Here is a 24803-nt window from a genome sequence, read left to right on the forward strand (position 1 = left end):
CTTTCAGTATCCTCTGTTAACACACACACACACACACACACACACACACACATACTTACTTCAGTTATAATACAGTCAGGACCCACTGTTGGTACATTTTTAATCCAAGCAACTTTACAAATCCATTTTCAACACAAGCATCTGTATAAAGCAGTGTGATATTCAAATAACATATAATTCTTTATAAATTCCAGCTAACTGTGCTGGCATATATTATACATCCACTGCCCTACTTCTTCTGGCATACCTGGCAATACCTCACATCGTCACAGAAGGTGTACATAATTATGCATGTTTGTATTAAGTTAAAAGGTTATGGGGTGTTCCAAGCGTGTGTCTATTTTGTCTTGCAAAATGTTGATAAGAAAAATATTGTATAAAGGATTAACCTGCCAAACATCACTGGGTGCAAGTATCACAAAAGCTGGAATTAGACATTTAAACAAGCTGCCCTATATAACTGGTAGTAATAATGAATTTTACCATAATGGCGACACTTTCCATATCATCTTGGAATGTGACTATACTGAGAAATGCAGAGTACAAATAAGAAGAGAGCATGTAAATTTGATAAAGGATTTCAGGATGGATATTCTACAGAATATCAGGGACAAAGGAAAAGAGGAATACTTGCACTAAACTGCTACGGGACCTCCATTAGTGATTAAAGAGGTAAAAAAATGATAATAATGGCAGGTTTGCAGTACTGAGGGGCTACTGGCAAGGGATGAGGATTACACAGCTATGCATTTATATTCCTCCTAAAGCTGCTATTTTAGAGCTTAAAAAAATTGGGAGAAATAATCAGCTTTCAGCAGGGAATATCAGTTTATAGGTTGGGACTGGGCTTTAATTTGCAACAATGAGGATGCACTGGGGGTCTAGAAGGGAAGAGGGTAGTTGTCTGAAGAAATTTATGATAATACTTGGTATGAAAAACATGAATTCAGTAGAGGGAACTTGGAGAGAATTTACACATTATTTCCCAAGGTACAATAACTGGGCTAGACTTCACAGAAATTATATTTTACAGGAATATGTCCATTTAATTGGAAACTTTGCTACACATCCAATAATTATTTCCGATCATGTGCCCATAATTAACTAAGATAAAAATGAAGGGTAATAAAGTAAAGATGAGACACTTGTGCTCACCTGTTAAAAAGAGAAGAATTTAAGGAATGGCTACTGGAAATTATCCAGAAGTTATTAAGGAAGAAAGAAAGCACTCCACAAATTATAGCTAGTGAGGTTAATAAAATGAAAGTGGAATTTAAAAATAAGGTCTAAAAGGTCAGAGAGAGATCTGATTAAGAAGTGGTGAAAGTGTTACAAAATAAGGAAAATCTCCCAGAACAAGAGGAGGCATAACTACAGAGTACTAAAGAGAAAATAAGGGAGCACCTGGATAATATGCATTAGTTTAGAAAGACTGCTGTTAAGCAACTTTTTTTTTATAATAACTCCAGGTAAAAGCCAGAGATCCTGCAGCAGTATTAGAGATATTTCAGAAATTTTATAAAATTTGAATAAAGCAGAGAAGTGGGGAAATAAAAAAAAAACACAAATGGAAATATTTAGGGAAGACTTAAACATACTGAGGGTAGAGGAGACTCAACAACCATCAGTTAAGCTACGAGGAAATGAGAAAAAAATGTGACGTATAACCAATCTACAGGAAAGTCTCCAGGAGTAAATGGTATTCTGGTGGAAGCGTGTAAATTAGGAGGGACGAAAGTGATAATCATCTGGAAGATTTTGTTAAACAGCATTTTAAAATGATGAGAGACACCAACATCATGGAAAAAAGCTGTGGTGGCTATAATACCTAAAGACAATAAAGACCAATCTAATTCATTGCCATACAGGCTCTATTCATTTCTAAATCATGATTATAAAGTGTTTATACATATAATGGCTAAATGAATGGCCAAAATTGATAGTTATGTGGCTTTGTGGAAGGGAGACAAACTCTTGACAGCATTAACAGAACAACCATGATCCAGAGGGAAGCAGAATGTAAGAAAATACAGCTATTATTGGTGGGTCTTGATACAGAGAAAGCATTTCACAGACTAAGCTGGGATTTTATGAGAAGGGCAATGGAAGCATTTGTATTTCTTGATGCAATACAATACAGTGTGTGTGTGTGTGTGTGTGTGTGTGTATATATATATATATATATATATATATATATATATATAAACCAATCACTTGGCCACCAGGACACAAAAGAAAACACCAAAACAAAATTAAAGCCATGCTAATGAGGGGGCTTTGCCCTCCCCAACTAAATATGCCAACTCTTGAGATCGCACTATACTGGGGAAAAGGACAAAGTTCACCCTGGAGGCCAAGTGGTTAGTTCCCTGTTAAAATTATCTGCAGTTCGTCGTGTAAGGAAGTTTAGGTGGAGTCGTCTCAGTTATTTGGATTTCAGGTAAGTAATTTTGGTTAATGGTAGTAGACCGAGGGTCTATATTACATTGTCGAAAGCTGACAATATCGAATCTGATATTATCGACATGACAATAGCGAACGCTGAGAATATTGAATGTGTAAATGGAAATCTCCATAAGGGGAGATTTCCATTTACTGCAATGTAGTGCAGTCTCGGAGTTGGCATATTTAAGTAGCGGGGGGTGTGGGGGGCACAGCCCCTCATGTGGTGGGAGCAGGGGGGCTTGACCCCTGCCTACACCCTTTAGTTTTTCTTTTTGAATTTATTTTTATGAACATTCGATGTTTTAATAGTCGATCAATAAAAGTCAACCTTTAGTGATTCGAACCATTAAACTTTTGGTGTTCTAATATAGGCCCATATATATATATATATATATATATATATATATATATATATATATATATATATATACACACACACACACATACACACACTATTCCCAAGTAATATCTGTGTATCTTATCAAACATCTATCTTCCCATGGGAATGATTTTTTAGGTTTGAAAATTAAGCTGTAGGAACTTCTTTATTTAGAAGTTTTATTTAAGAGTATAAGAGGTGACAACATAATCCTTAGGACTGAGAGAGCAGAACTATATTGGATTTTATAATTTAGGGTCCATGTTATCCCAGGGCTAAATGGCGTAGCCTCCCTTAAAATCATACTTAAAGATACACATGAATCAGTGCAGACTACACTCCAACACACTTCTTACTGCATTAAATGACTGCATCTGTTTTGTACCTTTATTTTCAATTTTATATGTACATATGCATATATACACTTCCATATTATTAATGTGACTTTTATTACTCTGTATTTTTATTCATACTAATGCGTTTTTATTAATGTGGCTCTCATACACAAGCCTGTGTATGTATAAATATATATATATATTATATATATATATATATATATATATATATATATATATCTATATTATATATATATATATATATATATTTTTTTTTTTATATATTTTGTAACATTTTAATGTATAGTTATAAGGTTTTATAAGTTTTAAGGTTGGTTCTTCTTGTTATTTCTCCTTTAACCAAACTGACTTTTAATTGGTAATTAACTTAGACATATGACCTTTCCATTATATTTAAACCATACACTAGCCTTTGTTAGTTGAAGTATGTGGCTGAGGAAGCCCTCTGGGAGAAAGTTTTTAAGTGCGTGCTTGGAAAATTGCATGGAATCAATAAAGAATAAAGGAATTATTAAAGGATTTTAGCTCACTCTGCCCTGGTTTCCAGTGATTTCTCTTTTCGTCCTGAACTAAACATAGTCAACAAAGTAGCAAGAATGAGTACTGAGGCATTTTGTAGATGAAAGTGACTGATCCCAGCAGTTGTCTGATCATATGCAAATGGTCACTGACCTGCTGTAAGACAGATCCACCCTGTTCTAGTTAGTCCCACTTATTCCGTTGCTTACTGAGGTTTTCTCTTGTTTTGAAGTTTCTGCCCACCAGTGCTGCTACTCCACTTCTACCTTCTCTTAACAAGACAATGGCATAAGTACTGGAATGGGCACCCAGCACCATCTATTATATGCCCATGAACACATATTCTGATAAGAGCAAGGACAAACCTTTGTTTCACTGCTGCTGCAGGAAAGTCTGCAGTCTTGTACCTGCTTTGCAACAGCCTTTTTTTTTATATATAGAGAGTATCAAAATACTAAGGTAAAAACAAGGAAGCCTGTTATTTACAGTCATTACCACTATCACAAAGAAAAAGAAAAACATTTATATTTCATTGCTGAAGGTCTTCTATCCACCTCCAAATGAGAAGTACCTGCAAATTTTCTGAGCAGTCGAGGCCACACAACAATGACCTGCTTCTCCAAAAACTTGCAGGGCTAAAACAGCAGTGAGGACATCCTCACAAATACCATAATTTCAAACAAGATTCCATTTTTGAAAATTAAGGTATGCTAGATGCATACACATCATATCTCCTGGTCTATGACTGTGTCTTCTGTACTGGGTGTTATAAATTTTTCTTCTGTTACCCTCAGCTCAACAGGAGATTTCTCTGTTATCCCCTTGATCTTGCCCAATGCGTCTTCAGCTGCACATGCTGTGAGATTTATAGCAGACTAGAATGGCACATACAGACGCTGCACTACTTTGTCTGATCCCTATCCATTGAGTGACCAAAATCTGCAGGACAGCAGACAAAAAGAGATGTCCAATATATGGAAATGTCCAATTCTTAAACACCCTTTTAGAAATATCTAATTTCCCTAGAAATGCATACCATACTCCAAAACTGTGTGCGACCATGAAGCATGTTCCATTACATAATGATTTTTTCCCCATGCATTGGTGTCTTGTCCCTCACATTAGCAATGGCTATTTTTACATTTTTTATTCATTGTTTGTATAAAAAAGTGTTAACTGCACATATCATAACGTAAATATATACATACACAACTTGCATGAAAATCCATCCACAGTCTGTGGAGAGGCTATCAAATTACAGACGAAGAATGAGAAGGTAACATGCATGCATTGCGGAAGTCCCTGTTGCAGATGAACTGATATGCTGAGTACATATATCTGTTATACCCAACTTAAATGGTGGGGGTGGGGGTGGAGGGGCTTCTGCAGTGTGTAATTGCTGGGAAAACACTCAAGCCATGAAACTCAAACCTCCTGAGAGGCTACAGCCAAAAGATGTCCAAAAGGAGAAAAATAGGTTGGACTCAATCAAGATTCAAGCAATAGTGCATAGTGAAAGTGTGAACTAATGACAGAGTGGGTATGGCACAGATATCTGCAATGCAAATATTTCTGAAGCAAGTACTGACAACAGGCATCCTTCTGTTGGAGTGGGCTATAACAGCAGTATTTTCTACTCAGCAGTTAGTCACCTGATAGCAAAAAATACTGCAGTCTAAAATTCAGTTAGAAAGAATCGCTTTGTCAATGCAAGCCCTTTCCTCCCTGGAGAACTCCTATCCCCCTGAACTCATGATCTTATTCAGGAAGAAACTCAACTGACAGTTCAGATCCAAGGTGTGAAGGATTATTTTTCTCCTGCTTTCTGTTCCTAGAAAGAAATGACTGATTTAAGTGTGATTTCTCAATACTTTCAGGAGGAAAAGTTGGTTAAGTTTTAATAACACCCTGTACTTCTGAAAGACCAAATACTGTTTTCTGCAGATGACAGCTTGATAATATAAGAGCTTTCAAAGAAATGCTGACCACTGAGAAAAGCACTTTCTGGGAGGTAAATGTCAGATCCACAAAACCAGCCACTTTGAATTAGTGATGAGTAAGCCTGCTGATCATCAGGTGAAGGACATGATTTTTTTAATGGAGGGCACAGATACAGTGCCTCTTTAAGACACTGTTTAAAATCAGTGATAAGTAAAATGTTTACCTTCTATTAACTTATGATGGGATGAAAGAGATATATGATACAGGTCAAGATGACAAGCAAAATGATTCAGTAAAATGACACAGGATATCTTTTAGCCTCATTGAGGAATCTTGTTTCATTTTGCAGGATAAATCTAGCAGTGGAAGGCTTCCTGGTGGCCTGAATCACTTTAGAGGCAATGACAAGGATCTCTGGTAGAACTAAATAATTTGCATGTGAAACCAGGCTCTTTGGTGGTGGCCCAATCATGGAGACTTCTCCTCTTTTACTGGAATAGTTTCCTGAGCTGCAGGGCTCTAAGAGCATGAAATCCCACCATTCTCTGAAACCAATGGTTAGTGAGGACGAGATCTGCTCATTCTCCTCTAAATGTTACGATCAGGGACAGAATCAGATGGAAAATGAGAAACACAAATCTACATTACCACGGAAAAGAAAAAATGCTTACTAACTCCCCCTTGTCCTGCTGAATTGATCAAAACAAGGAGAGGAGCTTATTCTTCTGAGTGGAAAACTGGACAGAATCTGAGATGCCCCACTCCTAGAAGACCCAACCAGACCCATCCAGTAAGGATTCCTGAATTCTTAACTTCAGAAAAGGAAAGAAGTTGAGTCCCAAAAAGGACACAATCACTTTTCTGGAAATGTGAAGTGCTATAAACATGACACCCATATCTATGATCCAGCGTCAGACAATTACCATCTCTCAGAACATAAATAAAATCTTCTGCTACCCTGTTTGGTAAAGTACTATACCACAAACTGGTTATCTGACCAGAGCAGTAGGTGCTGTGTTCTCAGCTCCACTTCCAGAGCCTTCGGGGCAAGAAATACTGACAACAGCTCCTGCTGGTTTGTATGGATCCTTTCAACTTCTAAGAAGATTTGTTCCTTCTGCTGTATGGAAGAGATGACCTGTTCCACTGGTGAATTCAACATCAAGACCTCTAATGGGTTTTACTGAAGTAAGTGGAGATGCAAAGTGTGACTCGACCTAAGCCTAGCAATTTTACTGCATTTCCACCTAGGATGGAAGGAATGTGACCATCTGATGCTCCTCCTCAGGCAGGAAGGAACACTATAAAACACACAATTCTTCCCCTAATTATGGGGAACCCTTAAGGTCTGAAACCATGGCACTGCTCAAACCAAGGAAACTACTAAGGAATCCCTTAATGGAGCCTCAAGAAGAATATGTACAAGAAGGCGAAAACTTGAAGATTTAGAACAGGAGGTGTTCCTATCTATTGGCTGTGGCAGCAAGGCCATGGCTCCATCTTTACAACTTTACAAGTATCATCCAGAAAGTGAGGTACTGTATGTGCTTACTGAAGTCATTAAGAACCTGCATGGAATAGGAGTCTCCCATTCCGTTCAGAACCATTAACAGGTAGAAGTCTTCACCCCTTTCCAAAGGAAGGACAGGCTCTACAGCCAATTTAAAAAGCAAAGGGGTCCCTCATTACGCAATGGGGCCTTTTCATCCTACAGAACTGGGACACAGTCTGGAAAAATCAGACAGGGTGAAGGGACATCAATAATTAATAGTGATCAGCTCCTATTTTTTAGTTTGGAGATTTTCAATCAGATCTTGAGAAGGTTGCAAAAAAAGGACCCTTGTCCAGAAACATATATCAAAAAACCTGCTTGATCTCACTGGTAAAGTCTAAAGCCTCATTTCTGAGCCTGACATCATTACCATAGCATCATCACATTTCCATTACAGCAGGCCACAAAGAAATCCACTGTGGAAGCAGTTTTAACTAGGTCTTCCCAAATTTCAGAATAAGGAAGTATTGTCAACTTCTCTAGTGTCTGGTCCACTAAGAAGGACTGGAACTTAAGAAAGATAAAACAAGCACTCGAGGCTTCTAAGATCTAACCTGGCAGAGGAGAATACCTTCTTTCCTACTCTGTCCAATACGTTTAGTTGGACTTCTTATCGAGCTGTAAGGAAAAAAAATGAGCTGTGGTCTCCATGATTTATACTGAACCAAAGAGATCTTACAGGAGAGTCAACCCCATGCTGCTTCATCAGAGCTTTATTTTATTTTATTTTCTGAAAGATTATTTTAGAATGAGACAGAACTTGTGAGTTTGAATGAAAGCTTTTTTTCTTGTTGCCCTGATTTAGATGATAACAGAGTATTTACCAAATAATGCTTATTGTTTAATTGACACCACTAATATTCCTGTCAAGAGTAAATTTATTCCTTCTTACACCAATGACAGTATTGTGCATTTTAGTACCATGTTGAATTTTTCTGTCAATGAGGTATGTAAGGAATGATAAACATAGTACAAGTTATAATTTAACGTTGAATGAATGGAAGGATTTACAAGAGTTAAGAGAGAGGAAAGACTTTGTTATAAAGCTGGCCGACAAAAGAAATAAAATAGTTATAATGCACTGTCAACAATATTTTAAAATGTGTTTAGAACATCTATCTAATAGTGAAGTTTATGAAAAGAATGAGCACAAGATTTATAAAAATGCAATAAAAGAATTTCAGAACCTGTTACAGAAGGGTGTTAGATTAGGATATTTGTCACAGGAAGATGTCCAGAAGAAAATCAGTAGTGAAGGATGTGTTTTAGCTACATTATATTGTTTGCCCAAGTTACATAAAGATATGTGAAATCCGCCAGGATGTCCCATTATTTCAGCTTGTAGATATTTCTTGCGGATTACTGGGCTTCTTTTACATGAATTATTATTTCCTTATGTCATGAAGATTCCTTCATATGTGAAAGATAGTTCTGATTTTTTAAGTAAAATTTCCTCTAGAGTATGGAACAATTACATGTATTGGATAACCCTAGATGTGAAGAGTTTGTATACATCAATTAGACATAAATATTGATTACAATCTCTGTTATTTTTTAGGAATTATATTGTGGAACTAGTACATTTTTGCTTGACAAACAACTTTTTTATATTTAACAATGAAATCTTTAGACAAAAACAGGGTACAGCAATGGGGGCACCTTTTGCCCCATGTACACAAATTTATTAATGGCTTATTATGAAACTGAATGTTTGTATAAACATGACTTTATGAAAAAATATGCTAAACATTATTATCGATACACAGATGATTTGATTTTTATCTGTGAAGGTGGTGAGAAAGAAGTTCAACAATTTGTTTCAGATTTACAAGATATGTATAATTTGCCGTTTGATGGATTACAATATGGTAAAAAGAGACATATCTAGATTTAACTAACTCTCTATGGTTTGGATAGTGGGGAAATTTATACTGGAGTGCATAGGAAGTTTTTGGACGGGAGCCAATATTTATATGCTACTAGTTGTCATCCCCCTCATCTATTGGCAGCATTGCCTTATGTAGAGTTTTTAAGGTTATCTAGAATTTGTAATGATAATGATAATCTGTTATACGAGATGGATAAATCTGCCATTATGTTCCAGAAAAGGGGATATGATATGGGAATAATAAGTGAAGCTATTCAAAAAGTTTTACAGCATGCAACAAACCAAGTAGTGGTGAAAATAAATAAAAGGAATAATAGTAGAAATTTATAATAATGATGATAAGGAACGAATATATTTTCTTACCACCTATAACATTAAAAATGAAAAGATTTGTGGAGTATTGCAACATTATTTGAATTTTCTTCTGGGGGATAAAGCTCTATATAGGATATTAGATAAATAACTCACACGTCATATAGACATGGAAGAAATCTTAAAGACGTGTTAGTACATAGTAATTTTGTTGTTACCAAGTATTGATATTAATAATTTACTTGTTACTTTTGGAACTTTTTGTTGTAACAATTGTTCTGTCTGCAAGCATGTGGTGTGTTCTTTTAAGTATATTAATAGAATTAGATTTACACCTAGGGAACTGTTCTCCTGTAATAGTAGTGGAGTTATTTATGATCTGAAATGTCCATGTAACCTTTTCTATATAGGTGAAATGAAAAGAATCTGTAAAATAAGAATGATGGAACATATTAGGAACATTAAAAATCAGAAAGAAGATAAAAATTATAGCGTCATTTTAAGGACAAACATAATAGTAATTGTTTATTGCTACAGGGTAGTATTGTAGAAAACATTAATGCTAAAAGGGAAGATGATGCTTCTCTTAAAGAACAACTTTTGTATAAAGAGTCTGTTTTTATTTTAAAGTATAATACATTAATTCCTGCAGGTTTGAATGGTGAAGTTAATTGGAGGTGTTTCATTTAATTGTGTAACTGAATAATTGTTTGATTGCATCTGTATACAAGATACAAGTTTTGTGATGAATTTTATTACTCCTTGAAGGTCTTTGACCACTAGAGAATAAATTTTTCTTGGTGGATCTGTACCAGTGGTTTTATTTTATTTTGTTCGATGGAGTGCTGTTTACCACTTCTCCTTCTTGCTTACATACTCATTTAAGTGTTTCTGGGGTAAGGCAAGTTGACCACAGTCCAACCCAAGCAGGAGATGGTCAGTTGAAGAGCCTGTCTTCAGAGTGGTCTTCAGTGGGAAGCAATAGGAAGAGGAAAATTCATCATCCTTATCTGTCTGAAAGATACAGTCCTCTGAATTTATGGATCCTCTTAGTCTTCTTCCTTGGAAACAGATGCAAAATCAGGGATGGTCTGGTCCATACTCACCTAAAATACAGATAATTTCACATGTGTGAAGGAGAATCCACAAAAGTTGAGTAGTGGGAATCTGGTACCCAGCAAAGCACCTGCAATAGGTAGCACTTGAGCTGTAGAGACTGGTGCAGGGCCTTGCATTAGCATCAGGCCATCTTCCCTGATGGTGAGCTCCTACACCTTCTAAGACAGGTCGTACCAGATTTTGCACAGTTAGCAAAATCCAGTGTTTAAGGCTGTCCTGCAAGTCTTGCTGATGTGGAAGGGCACAGTGGACTTCTTAATTTTAAACCAGTAAAACCTGCTGAACCTAAGATGGGGGGGGGCTAAAGGAAAACAGGCTTCAATCCCAAATGCAACTACCGAGGGACAGCTTAACAAGTGAAGAACAGAAGACAGCATGCTCTGGCCACTCAACTATGGGAGAGGAGGTGTGGACACCCCGGGATACACCTTTCAGTGTATGCTCCATCATTCCTTACCTGAGGAAGAACTGGCACCATATAAAAAACTATTAGCCCACCTAAATGGCAGACTTAACTGGAAAAGGGAATGAATGATATTTTGAGGAAAACGAGGTGGTCCTCCAGTTTACCGCTTCTCCATTTCCAACCAGGTGAGATTAAGTACTGCATCTTAAACTATGCTCCTTGCTCAGACAAAAAGAAAAAAATGGAGAGAATGAGAGCATGAATCTGAATGGTGATTTGTTGACTGCAGGCCCACACCTGAGGCTTGGGCTCTTGAGGAATCATACGAGAATACTTTTTGCGCAATTATTGTAAGAATCAAAATCCAAACTGTGCAACAAGTTTAAAAGAACAGACTAGTACAGCAGCTGGGCATGCTGTCTTAGGCCAGTGTGAGTGTTCTAGCCCAGTGTGTGTGTTCAGGCTTTTGCCAGTAGAAGGTATCTGCACCCATGAACACAAAGTCAATGGAGAAAGCTGTTAATATTTATGCAGTGTAGAAGGCTCCTAAAATCAGATGCTTCTGATCTGTAAAGGCCAGGTCCAGTGGTCCTACATTGACCTTCCAACGATAGAAATATGCACTACAAACAGTAAATTGCTTCAATCACAATTTAAAAAAAATAATTTCTACTTACCAGTTTGCTTTGTCTTTCAACTTTGGAGGTTGGAAGCTACTTTTAGACATCACCATTAAAGCTCTGCAAATAATAATACAAGAACAGTGTCAGAATTTTGCCTTCTCTTTTGACTTAATTTTTCTCATTTTTTTCAAAAAACTGTGCTTTGGATTCAACAGACATTTCATATCATGCCTGTCACTGAGTTTTCTGGAAAGTAAACTAAATCACTCAAACCCTAAAAGAGCAAGAAGGAAAGGATGTGCCATGGAGTACTTACAGCAGCTTAAATCACAGCTGCACCACAATGAAAGTCCTGTTGCAGTAAAGAACTCAGAAGCTATCACTTAAACTGCTTTACATTTGTATTTCCCCTGCTATGACATAACTCAACTAACCTGCAATGCAGGAGAAAGCATTATTTAACTGGCAGGAGATTAATTACTCACCTCATGAGGTACCACCACATTCAATCACTAGGATACATCAGTGGAAGAGTTTATCTCTACACTGAAACATAATGCCATAAATCTTTTTTTCCAGCTGATCTCTAGATATGTCAACCCACCTTATTTCAGAAGTCACAGTTAATTGCAGATAGATTTGGTCTAGTAAACTTCAGCAAAAAATGCAGCATATTTAATAAACTGCATCATGCTGACCATCTGGCCTCTAGAGTTTCATAGGTACATATTAGGTTAATGACAGCAGGGTTCTTTTTGACCTAGCCATGCATTTCAGACATATCTGACAAGTTTGTAGGGACCTTACGATTAGTCTAACGGGTATCTATGTTAGGGCTTGGGTGGTCAAGACTTTACAAGCTGCCTCTGTCAATTAGGGAAGTAGGTACCAGACCAGATGTGAATTTCTGATTCCCCATCCACTGGTTCCAAATTATGCTTGAACTGGTTTAGGGAAGAAAGCCATCTACATGCTTCACTTGCCACAGCACAATCTATTTAGCAAGAATCTGCTGCTATAGTAGACTTTGCATTTCTATAGTGTAAACTACACCAGCTGTCAGTATTCTACAATGCAGGTTTATAGGTGTTTACTAAGCTAACAACCACAGGGGCTTTTTTAAGGCTAACCATGCATCCCAAATCACTGACAAGTTCTGGTACCTTTGATAAGTATAAGCAGAGGCTTGGGAGATGAAACATTTATAAGCAAGGGTCTGGGACAGGAACCATTTACAGGCTGTGTCCACTAGAGACATAGGCTCCAAATCAGGGATGAATTTCCTGCTCCCTAGTTAACTGATGAAGTTACATGAGTTGGGTTAAGAAGGAACTCTGCTTCACATGGATGGGGAGCCTGTTCAATAGGAGGGGTAGTCTTTGGGATTCACACCTGTCTATTCAGCAGGTCCTATTTATATCTCAGGTAAGGTTTAAGTCCTTACAATGGGTAATTCTGGTGCTGTTTTTGTTTTGCGAATATGCATGAGATAGATCAGGGTGGGACCTGACAATGCCTTGTATGCCAGTCGTAGATCGCCCCTCAACAGCCTGTAGGAGACAGAATACAGGGATAGGACTTTTGAGGCAGTCTGCATATGACATGTTATTTACTCCCTGTATTCTTTTAGTGAGGAACCTCTGTGGACATTCCAATTATGGATATGCCTGGTTAGTTACATACCAAAGAGAGCATCATACTCAATAACCGGTCCGATGAATGCTGTGAAAACAAAACTTGGAACGCTGAAAAGACCCAAAAGCATGATAGTTCCTTAACGCAACTTTATTATAATACACAAATAGCGTTTTCGCTACTCTCAACAGGTAGCTTCTTCAGAGGAAGTTGAAACAAAAAAGCGCCAAACTTTTTGAACAAATAAATATTCTTAATGACATTACATCACTTCCTGAAGTTTGTAAACACCATTTCGGACATAAAGTATTTTAAATAAATACTTTTTCAAAAAACTTTTAAAACAAACTAAAAATAAACACATCCTAAAATTATTTAAAATCAATTAAACACAAAATATATGTATTATGTGCATCTATATAAAATTCAGTGATAAACCAACCTCTTTAATTGCAACAAACAGGTAAATATTAATAAGAATATACATTCATGCCTGTTAAAACATATTGAACAGTATACCTAAGGTTGTATACTGATAAAATGTATATACACTGAAAAGTGTACATGTAAGTCAACCGAATAGCTTGCAAAAGAAATGGGCAATATAGCATAATGTTTTTACCTATATGAGTATATAAATAAGTAAACCACAGGAAAAAATATATATAATGTATAATGACCAAAAGGAGAAGTGGGTTCCTCATAAATTGTCTCAAATAGGAATTATATTTTTTATCTCAAATAGGATTTGTATTTTAATACTGGTGCTATGTTACAGCTCTCATTAAGTCCAGGGGCGTTAAAGGCATCCAACTTAAGTTGCCACACTAATTCACGATTCTCTAATAAAAGAGAAATCGGTCCGCCTCTGGTAGTAGTTGGTATATGATCTATACCCATGAAAAGAAAGCTATGGCCCGGGTTGTTCACAATATGCTTAGCTAATGCATTTTCGCATTTGCTGTTCCTGATGGCATAACAATGTTGGTAAATACGTTCCTTAAATTTCCTGTCGGTCTTTCCGACATAAAAAGCTGGACAGCAAACGCAGAATGCCACATAAATGATTGATTTAGTGTCACAATTAATTTTGAATTGAATGTCATATTTTTTCTGTGCTATGCAAAAAGAACTACCTGTCTTTATGACATTGCACCAGTTACATAAACCACATGTAAAGGAGCCCTTAACTCTATTAAAAATATTTATTTCGGAACCCCTCTGCAATAGTTCTTTAATATTACTTCCTCTCTTGTATACTATTCTCGGTTTTGCCCCCAATTTCTCCAATAACAAAGGACTACTGGTAATAAAATACCAATTCTTGTTAATTATTCCTGCAATGTGCCTGGAATTTAAGTTAAAAGTAGTAGTAAAACTACTTGGATACCCCAACACATTCATTTCTGAGATAGCGACATTAGAACACCCAGTAGAAGTGGAAATTGGGGTGTCTAAAACTTGCATTGTGTTAGAACAGCCCATTAGTTCACTAGCAAGCAGTGGCTTATAAAAACCACTTGTTCTCTTAGATTCTACCTCACAAATCAAATCATCAATTAAATTTCTGGGGTAACCCCGATTAATAAACAACTCTTTCAAGAACGCACATTCTGATGTAAAGTCTAGTATATCACTGCACATCCTTACAGCCCTCACCAGTTGTCCTTTCACAATAGCCCTTTTTAATTTAGGAGGGTGGGAGCTGGTGTAGTGCAGAAAGGAATTCACATATGTGTCCTTCCTGAAAATAGTAGTCTTAAGCTTAGAAGTAGATGGATCTTTGAACAACCTAACATCAAGGTAGTCTATCTCTTCACTTGCAAATCTGTGCGTAAATTTCACATCCTAAACTGTGTTAAAAAAATTGGAATGTTTGGCAGTGAATAAGAGAAAAAACAGATACAACTGCACCTAAAACATCTGAAAAAATACCAATAAAGTGGGTGCAAATCTGTTAATCTGGGCAGCATAAATAAACACCTTCTCCCATTTACTAAATACTGGATTAGTGAACATCGGGACCAAGGCTGCATCCATTGGCACATTTTTTATTTGGTAATGCTAACATTTGTCAAAAATGAAAAACATTGTATCAGTTCTAACAAATGGTGAACAACATCAATAGATTCATCCATTGAGGACTTTACAGCTAAAAGGTACTGTCACACTGTTTCTATCCTTTTCTTTCTGGTGCACTACAGTATGTAGGCCTTTTATGTGTACTGTAACTATGAAAGAACCTTTTTCTTACAGCACATTTTCAAGTTTGTGAGGAAAGTACAAAGAGTCACAGATGAAAGAAATTGTGTTCTGATGCAGCGGTAGTGTTGTCGCCTCACAGCAAGAAGTTCTCCAGTTCGATTCTTGGCTGGAGTGCCTTGCTTTCTGTGTGGAATCTGCATGATCTCCCTGCATTTGTGTGGGTTTTCTCTGGGTACTCCGGTTTTTTCCCATGTTACAAAGACATACATCTGGAGCTTTTCTCCCTGGGCCTCTACTGAACATTGGCTTTGTTCCAAGTCGGACTTTCCCTGTAAACAAATGTCAAATAAATAAATAATAAAAATAAATACATTATAACTGGCCAAAAGAAGAGGTGTAAAGAAAAGATTAGTGCTTCAATTGTGTACTTTTGTATTCTAAAAATATATGAGAAGTCTGGGATGCTCAACACTTATAAATTAGACAAATCCAGAGAAATACTATCATTTTACAATTCAGTAAAACATTATGAATAAGCTTGTAGGTACTGCGAATGTCCAATAAATTCATTAGTTACATCCCAATATGTTGTTGTTGTTGTGTCTTTCGGCTTTTCCTGGTTAGGGGTCACCACAGCGGAACTCCGGTCCGCTAATGATTGGCAGTAGAAATTTATGTGCTGAGTTGACAGCTCTGACACACAACCTTCAACGAAGGTATGCCCATTCACGCATGTCTCCATGCAGAAGACACTCTAGCTGAGAATCGAACCAGACAGCGTCTTACTATGAGGCGACAACGCTACCTCAGCACCACCACTGCAGTTACATCCCAATATAATATAAATAATATAATAATAAAGAAGTCCTAATATCTGCATAATATCCCCTTCCCTTTTTCTCATCATGAAAAAGAAATTTGGACATTTTTAAAACATTTTTCAAAATAGCTGACATAATTTATCATACTCTGATCTGACTGCTTTACAAAAGCTAAGAATAAAACAAATAAAAAATGTAACAAATCACTTTAAAGTATTTTGCATCTGTTGCAATAACAGTATGACTTGCTGTAATGTTAAATGTTGTGTGTTTTCTTTGTGGCATTATTTATTTCCTAGTTGAAACTGTCAAGACAGAGCTGGCCTTCTGAAACTTTTTTTGAAACTCCGCCCCAACATGATGTCATATTAGGTTAACAGTGCTAGAGTAGAGCTGGAAATATTAATGCATTGCAGGCTTTTTTTTTTTTCTCGTTACAGAGAATTGCCCTTTTTTCTGGGCTTTAACTGTGAAAGGATAAAAAAAAAACAAAATAAATGTATTCACATTTAGTTTTGCAATCTAATCAATACTGATGTTTTACATGGCACTACTTTTCAAGGATTTACCGTTAAGTTTATACAATGGTGAAGAAATGGGTTGAAGAAATGGGTTGTATATAAAAGTGTCGTACTACCAGGAGTCTCATGCTTGTTGCTGTTCATTTTTTAAAATGGGTGAATGGTGTGTTTTGTTTCTGAGGAATTTATACTTATTAAGTTACTCTTAAGTACTGCTTTTAGGCATCAAAGCCAAGATATGATATTAATTGTGCTGTGTGCACTTCTCAACTGTCCAGAATATTGTAGAATGTCTCTGATTGGGTTTTTACACACACATGCAAAGGTTTAACCTAATACAATTGTATACATCAAACATAACTCACATGAGCACATCACAGTATCTCCATGATCTGCTTCCAGCACTACCCTCATTGCACCCTCTTACCACCCTCCACCTAGTTTCAGGAAGCCTTTGCTCTTTTGCAAATTACACTACATACCTGTCCTACAGTTTTGTACTACATTTTCATTTTATTCAGAAAGAAACAGTTCACATTACATACAGAAGAGCAAGTGTGTGTGTGTGTGTGTGTGTGTGTGTGTGTAAAGGGATGATGATGAGACATGGGGGAAGCTCAAGAAACAAGGAGAGACTGTGATTTTGGATGCAGGCCTTTAAGGAGAATAACAATAATCATGCAGAATATTACACCCATAAAGAAGCAGAAAGTATTCTAAGAACTAAACCAACATGGGAATGGAGAAAGGAGATTCTGCTGATAGGGATGCAATTTTTCAGGATGACTACTTTTATCAAGTTCTATAATAAAAAGTACAACCTTTTGTAGGCACTAATTTTGGTGAGTGATAGTATCTCACTATCCATAATTTCACTGGAAGTATGGGAACAAATTAACTTGGAAACTAGGGGATCCCTCCAAATTATAGTATGGGAACAAATTAACTTGGAAACTAGGGGATCCCTCCAAATTATGTCTCTTGCACATTGAAAATGAACATAATTTTTAATATATCGGACATTCCACAAAGTTAAAAAGTTCTTAGCAGCACTTGGCACTGCCTGGGAAAATGTCGGCAGACTGCAACACTAAAAAAAAATTACTGCTACCCAGGAAAAATATTTACTTCTTTGTGAATGTTAGAGTGTGCTCAACAATACACTAAGGTTGAAAGTAACTTTGCTACAAATATGCAACATAAATAGGGTATAAAGATAAAGCTTGCTTAAATGGAGAAATAGAGTTTAGCAATATGTGATCAGCATCCATACTAAATGACCGTGGCTTGGAAAATAAGGAATCTGCTGAATGGACATTATTTCCTTACAAACAGGATGTATGCAAGAGAAAAAATGCAAAATCTGCTTTTAAAGATGACTGTGACAATCTGTTTCCTTAAAGACATGTTTTTCTGCATATAAAAATAATGGATACAATATGTTTCCTTAAACAACAGGACATGTTCTGCATATAAAAATAATGGACACAATGTTTCCTTAAACAACAGGACATGTTTATGACATTTAAAATCTGTTTCCTTGGCACAAGGACAGATGTTCTTATACAAAAAACAGGATGTTCACACTGTCAGAAAAGCTGAAAAATAATCTTAAGTCAGCAGTTTGCGTCAGCATCTGCAACAATCAATATTGTTTCTACAGGATGAGCAATTCTTCAAAATAGAATACCAAGAGGAAATGTATATGTATGTGCATGACTAAAATTGTATATAAAGATCTGTATGAATCCAGTTATGTTAGGGGTATTTGTAGAGACACATTTGTCTCGAGGTAAATGTTATATCTCTCACATCATCTGTACTATATGAGAAGTAAAGCGGAACAGTACTTTAAGCTGCAAAGTTAGTCAGTTTAGTTTATTATAAGCAGTTATTTGTCACTGCTCTAAGTTGATGTTGCAAAGTATATTCCCTCATCCGTGTATAGTCTGCAAGTTTCTGTATGTAACAGACTGTGAATGCAAATATAACCAGACTTTGATTTTAGCAGAATCCAGCCAGCAAGACTGAGTGTCTTAAGAGGGCTTCAAATCCTTCACAGTAAGCAGCACCATATAATTTTTCAATGGCAAGCTAGCCTGCATTCGAACACAGAAGGAGTGGTAAGCCCTGCAGAGGGTCACTTCAGTTAAATTGCAGTAACTAACATTTGTACGAATGTGTAAATCCTAAACACAAGTATTCCAGTTTATGCAGCTTGCAGTAGTACAGTTTTTTAGACGTCTACATCCGGAGTGAGACTGAAGTTCAAGTCGCAGTGTCATAATTTCTCTAAGAAAAGGTGGATATCTACTAGCACAGCAGTCCACTGCCTGTTGTGCTTTACCAGCTTCTCGAGTGACTTTGAAATATTTCCTGCCATCTGCAACAACACCCTGATCACCTGTTTTCTTGCTCACTAGTAAGACTTTTTTCTGCATCACATTTTTTTAGTATGGATGCTATCAGGCAGAACTCTAGTAAATGTAAGCCAAGTTTTACTCTTAATGTAGTAGAACAACCAGATAAAATATGGAGTAAATTGCAATGTTGGTATACACAACACATTAGTAAGTGTAAAACCTTGTTAGGGCAAGTTGACATACAGGCATTATGTAAGTGGATTGTAACATTTGATTGGTATTTGCAACAAAAAAATGAAGTATATTATAGTAAATGTTTATTGTGTGATTCAAGAGAAACTGCATTTTGTGTAATATGCCATAAAAAGTCTAGCATGATATTGCTAAAAAATAGATTGTGCAGACAGATCTGTTCATGATAAAGAATTAATTAAGGGTACACAGTTTTCATTATATCCAGATGTAAAGCAGTTATGTCCTGTCAGTACATTAATCTCGGAATTACAACAACAGTCAAATCTGTTACTGACAGAGTCCCCTGTAGATCTTGTAACTCCCTTTAAAAATTATGTACAAGCATGGAGTGATGCCATGGCTACACATACAGATGAGGAAAGAAACAAAGCTTATAATACATTGACAGAAGAATTTAATAATTTTTTTAAAAGAGAAACAAAGTGAGTTTAAAACGTTCAGAAACGACATCCAAGATTTCTGTCAAAAGTGCATAGGAGCCCTGCAGTCCACAGAGGAATCCAATAACAGGTATCACACATCCCTTAAACACTTACAGATAGAAATGACAGACCTTAAACAGCGTCTGAAGGAAGAGGAAGAAGAATTAGAGGAATTAACAGAGACTAACCTCCAAAATACTATTTTGATATTCCAGCTTACGGAAGAGTTAAACACAAAACCAGTCCAAATTATAGAACAGGGACAGGGAATCACTTACAGATTTATATACACAGTCTAGATTACTACAGAGTTTACCACAGTGGAATGATAAAAAAGGCATATTTTATAACATGCTTACATTTGAAAAATGGGTGGCATATACAGCAGGATCTAATATATGGACAGATGCATCACTTAGATGTTTCTGGATTTTCAATCCCAAATGTTTTAAAACTTTCATTCAATTAAAACAAGATGATTATCAGTTAAACATTAAAGTAGGACGTAATGACAGCCATTTTAATGGCATTTACACAAGGGCAGCCACTCACAGCCAAATAATTAGATAATTTTAAAATTACTATCACAGATAAATTAATGGAACAAAGCGAACATTTTAGACTTGTATTTCAAATCATATATCAAAAAACAGACAGAGACATGGGAAAAAGAGACAGACAAAAACAGTTAATACATTTCTTCTTAGAACAAGTCAAAGGGGTTCCAGGGGATATTAAATGCATCTACAAAGAAAATTCTGATACCCTCACTGATTTGGTACAAAAACTAATGAGGGGACGGACTATGGCTGATGATGGGACATTATACTCACACCATATCTTTGCGCTTGAAGATAATAGTGAGCCATTTGAAGTAAATTGTGAGGTAAAAAACAGGGGAAGGCAAAGGTGGTGTGACCAACCACCAGCAGAAAGAGCTGTGTCAGCACCACCAGCTCCTGCCTCTATGTCTGTAGTACCAGGATCAAGCACAGGTAATGAGCAAAAGGCACCAACATGCTTCTTTTGTAAAAAATAGGACACGTTAAGCAAAATTGTGATCATTACAAAGCCTGGCACAAAAAGAAGGAAGAACAGGGGGTGTTTCCAAAAAGAGAGCAAACAAATTTACAAGAAAAGTCAGAAAAGCAGGATTATGTACAAAAACCTTACAATACTGGTAAAGATAGTTATAAGAGCCATCAATATACAGGAAAAGGGGAAGTATGCCTGGTAGATTTTCAAAGAGTTTCACCTGTAAATCCGAAACATTTGATAGAACAGGCAAAAGGAATAGCTAGGCAACAGTTAAAAAAAGAGATTGAAAAAACTAAATATCTAGATCATTCAGACACAGAGGAAGATGACAAGCAAAAACATGAGGAGTGTCATATTGCATTTGATAATAAAAGAGAGGATTAGTGGATTTCCTTACAATAGGGATGTGCCCCCCCCCCACTTTTTCCTGACTACCTTTAAAAAGGGTCGAGATGTGCGACCACTGATTGATATTTGGGCAGAGGGGTCACTGTGGAAAAATGTCTTAATAGACACAGGAGCAGCAGTATCCGTCACAAACAGACAGTTACCAGCAAATCCTATAAAAAAGGTTTGCATTTCAGCATTTAATGGCACAGGATGCTATGCAGTGAGTAGCCAAAATGTGGACATAAAGTTTAGTCAAGAGCGACAGATATGGAAGGGTGCATTTTTAATGCATCCATCTTGCACAAATACCATTATTGGTATGGACATTCTAGGGCCTTTAGGCATAGTAATTGATTTACCTAATGAAATTCTGTGGATGGGAGAGAAACAACAAAGAGAGGAAGAGCAAAATACAGGTTGCTATGCAATCTCTCTACCTGACAAACCTGAAAAGCCTACAGGCTATGTAAATACAGACAGTGACGATGTACGGAAGCATTTACAACAGCAAATCCCAAATCTGTGGTCCAAGGGTCCCAGTGACTGTGGTAAACTAGAAAGCCCAGTAGGGGTAGGAAGTCAGGACTATATACCACCTTTTCAAAAACAATATCATATTCCTAGGGAAGCAGAAGAACATATGGAAAAATGTATTGCAAAATGGGAAAAAGAAGGGATTATACAAAAGGGCAACAGTCCTACAAATTCACCAATCTGGCCAGTTAAGAAAAAAGATGGTAGTTATAGTCTTGTTATTGATTTACAGAAGGTTAATCAATATACTACTTCTAGAGCACATTTGATTCCAGGAGTCCCAGAGTTGGCTACACATATTAAGCCACAAAGTAAGTGGTTTACAGTAATAGATTGAGCAAGTGGCTTTTTTGCAGTACCACTCTGGAAAAAAGATTGGCCAAAATTTGCCTTTACATTTAAAAACCAGCAATATGTCATGATAAGGTTACCACAAGGGTTTCAAAACAGTCCCGTTATTTTTCATCAGACAGTAGGATCCATTCTACAACATTTCAAAAAGGATAATTCAGTAATACATTACATTGACGACATTTTAATTCAGTCAGAAACAGTAGAGGAGCATGTACGGCTTCTTCAGAGAGTTTCTCATACTCTACAGCAAGCAGGGTTTAATGTTAAAAGTGAAAAAATTCAGTTTACGACACAAAAAGTTAAGTTTCTATGTACTATTATAAAACCAACAGGAAGGTTTCCTTGCCCTATACGTGTACAAGGCATTTTACAAATGGAAAAGCCACTGACTATAGCAGACTTACATAAATTCATGGGAATCATGAATTACAATAGGGAATTTATAGAGGATTATGCAGCCGTGGCTGCTCCCCTATACAAAATGTTACAGGAACAAAATAACTCCACCTTTTTTAGAGTAGGGATTTCATGGAGAGGAGGCATTTTCACAAATAAAAGTAAAACTAGCACAAGCTACAGAATTAATAGCACCCACACCAAGGTTACCATATGTGTTACAAGCAGCAGCAGGGAAAAAAAACCCTGTCTGCGGTACTACTACAGGAATGGCCACATGGTAGCGACAACAGAATGGAAAAAACATTATGCCCAGTCACTTTCTTTAGCAGGAAGATGACTCCAGTGGAATTGGGCTACCATCCATGTACACAGCAGTTATTAACCATTTACTGGGGTATTAAACAAACTGAATATTTGACGGTATTTTCCAGCATTACAGTACAAGCACCACATCAAGCAGTAAAAGCCCTGATAGACAATTTTGAAATGAATCAAATTACAGATAGTATTAGTCAGGCAGTCTTTGCAAAATGGATGGCACTTTTTGGAATGAAAACTGTTACTATACAGACAGGGGACAAACACTATTTGTCATACCACATGGGATATGAAGGAAAACAGCATAACTGTTTAGAAAAGATAATGTCACCTGAGGTGCAATTTTTAGCATCTGATTTTGATCACTTTAAGCCATCCATCTTTGTGGATGGAGCACGATATTGGGGCCAAGGCAGATACTGGACAGGATTTGCCATAGTTCCAGAGAATCCACAGCTGGGTTCTCCTGAACTAATCAAGTTACCAGGGCAAAGAGCTGAACTGGAGGCAGTACTGTATGTGCTAAAGTATTACAATCCTATTACCATTTTTTCAGATAGCACTTACGTAGTAAATTCTTTAAGACTGCATATGGAAACCTGGGTAAGACAAGGATTTGTGGATAGTGTAGGTAAACCATTATGGCATGCTGAAGTATTAAAATACATATATAAAGTTATAACACTGTCAAAACAACAAGGACAGTATAGCATCTTAAAAGTAAAAGCACATCAAAAGCCAACCAGTGAAACTTATAGATTAAATGTGTTAGCTGATACTTTGGCAAAACAAGCAGCACAAAATGGAAAAAAGCTTCCAGAATATGAGTATGCCAGTGTAGAAGTTAGTGTCTTAAAAGAGTTAAAGAGTCAACAGAAAAAGACCTTGTAAATATACAAAAACAACAGGGCTTTAAAGAAAGAAACCGATCAATGCTGATTAGCAGGTATACCACCAAAGGAGTAATATGCATACACCACCTCGAAAGGGTTACAGTTGCCATATGTACCATTTCAGTTGGCACGCCAGTTGTCAAGTTAAATCACCAAATACTGGGCCATATAGGAAATGATAAGTTATGGGCAGTTGTAAAAGAAAAGTATTGCAACCCAAATTTAAAAAAGGTCTGCAAACTGATTATAGAAGAATGTTTAATCTGTCTGCAGGTAAATGATGCTAAAAGCAAAAGGCCTCAGTTACATTGAGTACAGCCAGCAGATGGGCCATGGTATGCAGTTCAAATAGACTATGCAGGTCCATTACCAGCAACAAAGGGATGTTACAGGCATCTACTAGTAGTAGTGGACGTCTTTTCAAAATGGGTAGAAGCAATTCCTACCAAAACCATGACAGCAAAGGCAACAGCAGAAGCCTTATGGAAAAATATTTTCTGTCATTGGTGATGGCCACGGTCATAGAGTCAGACAATGGCCCACAGTTTGTTAGTGATCTCATTAAACAACTGTGTAATGTGTTAGGCATACAGCAAAGGTTTCATGTACTATACCATCCACAATCTAACGGCATTGCAGAACGTATGAATCGGACGTTAAAAGAACATCTAAAAAAGGCATGCTTGGAAAAGGGCAATACATGGGTACATCATCTGCCTGGTATTTTAATGGGTATTCGAGCAACACCAAACAGCAAAACAGGTATTTCCCCGTATGAAATAATGACAGGCCGCAAAATGCCCATACAATTACCATTTGACCCTGATTTACCTAATGGTAGGCCCATGCTAGAAATCAGCAAACATCAGGAATGGCAAAAACAACTTACTAGTATATGTGACTATAATGCAAGGGAGCAAGCGTTCCATCCATGGAAAAAGGTGCCAATATTACCAGCTGAAGAAAACCTTCCCTGTGGAACTAAAGTATTGGTAAAAACATTCCAAACGGAAGGACCATGGGCTAGCAATTGGCAAGGACTTTTTGAAGTAGTGGAACAAATTGGACCATTAGTGTACAAAATCAAAGGAAAAAAGAAAAACAGAACAATGTTG

At 36.8% G+C, this 24803-nt stretch overlaps 1 protein-coding gene across 2 annotated transcripts in view; it reads right to left on the bottom strand.

Moving 5' to 3' along the window:
- LOC122805364 (mitogen-activated protein kinase kinase kinase kinase 2-like) overlaps positions 1 to 24803 on the bottom strand; it is a 1562336-nt gene that overhangs the window by 850439 nt on the left and 687094 nt on the right. For both annotated transcript variants that reach the window (XM_044075456.1, XM_044075455.1), the window contains exon 10: positions 11595 to 11657. In XM_044075456.1, coding sequence (XP_043931391.1) covers positions 11595 to 11657 — 63 coding nt within the window. The remainder of the gene's footprint in view (positions 1 to 11594; positions 11658 to 24803) is intronic.

Source organism: Protopterus annectens, chromosome 6.part1 (genome assembly GCF_019279795.1).
Source record: "Protopterus annectens isolate FY-2018-M chromosome 6.part1, PAN1.0, whole genome shotgun sequence".
NCBI lineage: Eukaryota > Metazoa > Chordata > Ceratodontiformes > Protopteridae > Protopterus > Protopterus annectens.